The 5,532-nt window shown below is 37.5% G+C and overlaps 1 protein-coding gene across 7 annotated transcripts in view; it reads left to right on the top strand.

Moving 5' to 3' along the window:
• The first annotated feature begins 465 nt into the window (after window positions 1–465).
• The window catches only part of LOC116016502 (CBL-interacting serine/threonine-protein kinase 9), a 7,868-nt gene continuing 2,801 nt past the window's right edge, over window positions 466–5,532 (top strand). For 5 of the 7 annotated variants that reach the window (XR_004097757.1, XM_031256793.1, XM_031256797.1 and 2 more), the window contains exons 1-9: window positions 466–850; window positions 1,027–1,089; window positions 1,451–1,522; window positions 1,609–1,716; window positions 1,828–1,908; window positions 2,849–2,902; window positions 2,983–3,108; window positions 3,204–3,293; window positions 5,130–5,252. Coding sequence is in view for 6 of the 7 variants with exons in the window: in XM_031256793.1 (XP_031112653.1) it covers window positions 611–850; window positions 1,027–1,089; window positions 1,451–1,522; window positions 1,609–1,716; window positions 1,828–1,908; window positions 2,849–2,902; window positions 2,983–3,108; window positions 3,204–3,293; window positions 5,130–5,252 (957 nt within the window). In the remaining variant the exon portion in view is untranslated. The other 2 variants (XM_031256794.1, XM_031256799.1) reach the window with 2 other exon arrangements.

The following is a 5,532-nucleotide window of genomic DNA, read 5'->3' on the forward strand; positions in this document are numbered from 1 at the left end:
AACCTTGAATCTAGAACCCCGAACCCGTACCCCGACCCCGAACCCGGAACCCTGAACCCCGAACCCATAATCCAGAACCCCAAACCCCGAACCCCGACTCCTACCCCGACCCAGAACCTTGAATCCAGAACCCCAAACCCGAACCCCGAACCTCAAACCCCGAACCCCGAACCCCAAACCCCGAACCCCAACCCTGAACCCTGAACCCTAAAACCCCAAACCCCAAACCCCCAATTGTGATACAAAATAAATAGTCATGCACCTAATTTGAAAATGTTAATAGTCAAGGACCAAAAGTGATACAAATTGAATAGTCATGGACCTAATTTGAAATTTTTAATAGTCAAGGACCAAAATTGATACATGTATTATAGTTGAGGGACTAAAAATGATATTTTCTCTAGCATAATTTGCCCGTTTCCCACGTTGATCAACACGGAGCATGTGTTCGCACGTATCCCTCAATCGTGTCTATACGTCGCCAATTCGTCCCGCTTTGACACCAGTCACGCCACAGCTGCAAGCAGTCATCTGTGGCTCCGTGGCACCAGAACCAATCCAAATATTGCCCATTCTCTCTTTTCATTCCTCTGCAACACACGGCACACCCATGCAAACACAAGCACGGAGAATGAGCAGCACCGCCCTTACTTTTCCTTCTTCCTCCTCTATTGCAGCGGTGGGAACGCCGGTGACGCGGACTCGGGTAGGCAAATATGAATTGGGAAATACGTTGGGGGAGGGCAGTTTTGCAAAGGTCAAGTATGCCACCAACTTGACCTCCGGGGAGAGCGTCGCCATCAAAATCATCGACCGCGACCGCATCCTACGTCACAAGATGGTCGAAGGGGTCTCTCGTCCTCTTAATTATTTAATGATTTCTTAATTTGATTTATTCATATCAACGCCTTCCTGTTTTGCATTTTGTGTTTTCATTTCTATATATATACTCCGGATGTTTGTGATTCCCCAGACCTAATTTGTATATCTGTTTGATGAATTTGGATCCCACTTTTGGTCTGCTAGATTAAGAGAGAAATATCTACAATGAAGTTGATCAAACATCCCAATGTTATAAGAATCTTTGAGGTACTTTCAAATCCTGTTGCATTCTCTTTAATATTGTCTGTCTTGTTCCTTTATATTGAAACTTGTATGGCTAATGTGACCGTCCCAATTTTCGTGTCTTATAGCCCAGTAAGCATGAAATAATTTACTTTAAAAATCTAAAAAGTTTTTTTTTTTTTCTTTTGTTAAAATTTACTGGTTTCACATTGAAGGAAATAAAATTAAAATTGATTCGTTTCTTCTTCTATTGCACCCAAATTGGAATATGTGGTATTCTTTTTTGAAATTGCTTGATTGGACCCAAAAATCTGTTCCCTTTTAGTGCTGTATTTCTTCCAAGTTGAAAACTAGTTGTATATGGTGTCTTATTTATGAAAAATAGGTTCTGGCAAGCAAAACAAAGATTTACATTGTACTTGAGTATGCAAATGGAGGTGAGCTCTTTGATAAAATAGTAAGTCTTTGATACCTTGAACTTTTATAGGGTCTTTTCTTTGCTTACTTGCTATGGCAATTTTATTTGTTGCAATTTTTTGCCAGGCTAGACATGGGAGACTTAAGGAAGATGAAGCTAGAGGATATTTCCAACAGCTTATCAATGCTGTGGATTACTGTCACAGCAGAGGTGTTTACCACAGAGATTTGAAGGTTGCAAGAAACTTTTCACCCTTCATATATGACTGACTTTTTTCTTTGAAATCTCAAGCTTTTGTTCCACAGTTCATTCATGTGGTCTAATTTCTTCTGTTTTTTGTTTAGCCTGAGAATCTATTGTTAGACTCATTTGGCATTCTTAAAGTTTCTGACTTTGGGCTGAGTGCACTTCCAAAGCAAGTGCGAGTAAGTGCTGCAAATTTTCAAGCTTGATTTATTATAGGAGCTACTTCTATAGATGCATGGGAGCATAGATCTCCCACTAAACAAGAGAAATTTAACCAGAAAAAATTTACATGTCAAAGTTGAGTTGTCAGGAGTATAAATGATGCTTGCTTGTAAACTTTGTAATAATTAGACATGTTTTACCTGCAGCATATTGCTGATGAAGAAATATGGAATCATATAATCATCATCAGTAAAATTATACAAGATCCAGATTCCACATCCCTCATTTAATGGTTTAGTTGTGTGGGGGTACTGTTGAGCTTTTGCCCAGTCCTTTTTAGGAAAAAACTATATACTCATGTATAGATATTGATGAATCTCATGGAAGGAAAGTGCAAATTTTACCTTCTATTTCATTTTGGGCAAAGAATTTCTTGTGATAACAGACCTTTTCTATCTCATTTATGGAATTCTGCTGAATTAATTACATCTGCAAAAGCATGGCAGATATCTAAGATGATCCATATAGTTGTTAGCGTCTGAATTTCTAAGGATTTGGAAGTGGGTGACAAGTTGGGTACTAAAAAAAAAATTCAGATTAAATGCTGCTGCAGTGCTTCCTTGACTGATATAACTATATACTTCTCAAGTTGCTCTTTTTGTTAAATGTTATTTAAATATCACTTGAATGTTAGACTTGGTGTAGGTGCTAGTGTTTCTTGTTGACCACTAGGTCATTAAACCTTGGAGGCAACCTCTCTACAAGTAGAGGTAAGGCTGGTTAGGTTGCACAACCACTCTCCATGATGCAAGAGCCTTGTGCACTTAGACCTTTACCATTGTTGTTAACTATATTGTTTCTTTGTCATATTCTATAGTCCATACACATTCCTACTGGAGATAATTCCATTGACTTAATTGAGAGCTTCTTATTTTGTCCTCATTCTTATCGTTATAGGAAGATGGACTCCTTCATACTGCTTGTGGCACACCAAATTATGTTGCCCCTGAGGTAAGAATTATTAGATGTTTGGGAAAATAGTTGAGCACTCAATATCTTTCAGTTTCTTGTATCATGACCTATTGCATCAGGTGCTCGCTGACAAAGGCTATAATGGTACATCTGCCGACGTATGGTCTTGTGGAGTCATTCTTTTCGTTTTAATGGCAGGATACTTGCCATTTGATGAACCAAACCTCACGGTTTTGTATAGGAGAGTAAGTTTATGGGCATAAGGGCATTGGTCCTTAATCTAGTATTTTGAATCCCACTTTAGTCATCATGTTTATTACTTTTTGTTTCTTTTTCCCAGATTCAAAAGGCTAGTTTTGCTTTTCCATCATGGTTCTCATCAAGTTCCAAAAAGCTAATTAAACGAATTCTTGACCCAAATCCTGTCACAGTGAGTCTCACAAGTCACAACTTATACCGATTGGCAATTGTTACTTCTTTATAATATCAACTATTAACTTTTATTGATTATTTTTGTCAATCTCATTTTGATCACAACAAAATACACTCAATAATAGAGTTATTATGTCATTACTACTGAAAACAAGTTTCTAAATCAATTTTAGGCTAATGTTTGATGGAAAGATCCAAGTGTGAAAGAAGTAAGAGCTCTGTTTATGCAAGTTACTTGTGAAAGAAGAAAGGGCTTTATGTATTCCTTTGTGTCAAAATATGTACAAAGGGTCCTATATTACACAGAAAATGAATTGGCTTACAGTTTCTCAGCAGGAATAGGCTTAGATGGTGGTGCAGGCTGTGGATTTGTGGTAGGCAAAGAGGATAGAGAGCCAGGTGACTCACTAGGAACCTCAACCGTTGTTGGTTCCATCACAATGGTTTTATTATATTGATACACCATTGTTATCTTATCAACTTGTTATTTCAATGAGATATAGAGCGAATAAAAAGCAACAACTATGTAGTGTCTTTATTTCTTCTTGTATAAAGGTTTATTCTCTCCCTGCCTCACCATTAAAGGATTCTTTGCACAGAATATAATGTGGTTGTGGTTGCTACCCCATTAAGCAAATGCATCTAAGCTTTCCTAGGCCATTTGTACAACTGCCAAGTCCAATCATCTACAAAAATAACCTGCCCACACAATTTATCAAGAGATCTGATTAAAGATATAAACTTCTCTGGATGCCATAAGAACACCTTTCTAGAGTCCCTCCACAACATACATATATAATCTAACTTCTAGTTATGAGCTTTTCCTCCTTTTCCTCATTTCTTGATATTTTTGTCACATCTGTTGATGATTATTAATAGATGCATGTAGGTTTTTTTTTTTTCTTTTTTTTTTTTTAAATAATAATAATTTTGTTATTTGAAAAAGTTTTGAACTTCTGTGCTATAATACAAACACAATTTGATAGACTCATTTGAGTTTTCCATAGTGACAATACTAATGAATATTTCTCTACCCCTCATAAATCCTATTATGGCTTCTTGGATATGATACTTCAATCCTCATGTTCTCTACACCACAGTAGAATGGGATTGCAGTACCTAAGAATTGACATTCAATGCAAACAGCCCACACCCTGTTACTAGTTACTACACATGTGCTCCTTTCTAGTTCTAGGCTGATGTTATCTCACAGTATGTTGTGTAATAACTAATAAACAGATGCCTTCTTTTATTATCATTCTGTTTTTTGTCCTTCCTCTACATTTGACTGTGTTTACTTTGTTCATGACATGACCCCTAGGCATCCCAAGCTTGCCGCCAGCATTCAAATGTATCTTTCCTGGTTATTATCACCTACATAAGGGTTAATATTGTTATTCTCCTGAACACATGCACCACTTTATCTCTTCTGATGTTACATCCTTTGAGGCATCCTCGTATTTCCATTCCTTACCATCAGATCACACTAATCTAAGGATTTCCACCAGATTCAGTGTGTGACCAATAGCTATTGGACTGCATCATGAGTTCCTCACTGCTTTTAAACTTCTTTGCATTTAATTTTCAGAAACCTATCCCTCATTATCCAATAACTTTTTGTCCAGTTATGCACTTGTGTCATAAACTGAGCAAGTGAATCCTCCACAAACTTTATTTCAAGCAAGCCATTTTCCATGCTTTTCTAGTTTCCACTGCTGATCAGTCCATTTTCTTTTAGTTTTTCACCCATTCACTATTTTCCTTGTTTCCTTGTTTCCTTGTCTTTACCAAACACAATATGAAAATACTGGTATGCTTTTTTTGTTCCTTTCAGCGAATAACAATTCCAGAGATTTTGAAAAATGATTGGTTCAAGAAAGGTTACAAACCACCTCACTTTCAGCCAGATGAGGATGTAACTCTTGATGATGTGGATGCTGTTTTCAATGACTCAGAGGTAAGGTGTTGTGTTTATGATTAATGTTGTCTTTGGTCTGCTCCTTGTAAAGTGTAGTTTGAAAGTGCAAACATAAGTTTGCTTACGCATTTTGCTTCCCTATTTAGTGGACATGATTTTGATGAGATCCAACTTCATGTAATCCCTTTGAATGGAAAAGCAATGACACTACAGGAAAGACCTTGTGGGCAATATGGAATCCAGTGCTCTCACCATACATTTCTGTTATTATTTATTAGCAGAAACATCTCCCCCCCCCCCCCCCCCCCCCCCCCCCCCC

The sequence above is a fragment of the Ipomoea triloba genome, chromosome 4 (assembly GCF_003576645.1).
Source record: "Ipomoea triloba cultivar NCNSP0323 chromosome 4, ASM357664v1".
In the NCBI taxonomy this organism is placed as follows: Eukaryota; Viridiplantae; Streptophyta; class Magnoliopsida; order Solanales; family Convolvulaceae; genus Ipomoea; species Ipomoea triloba.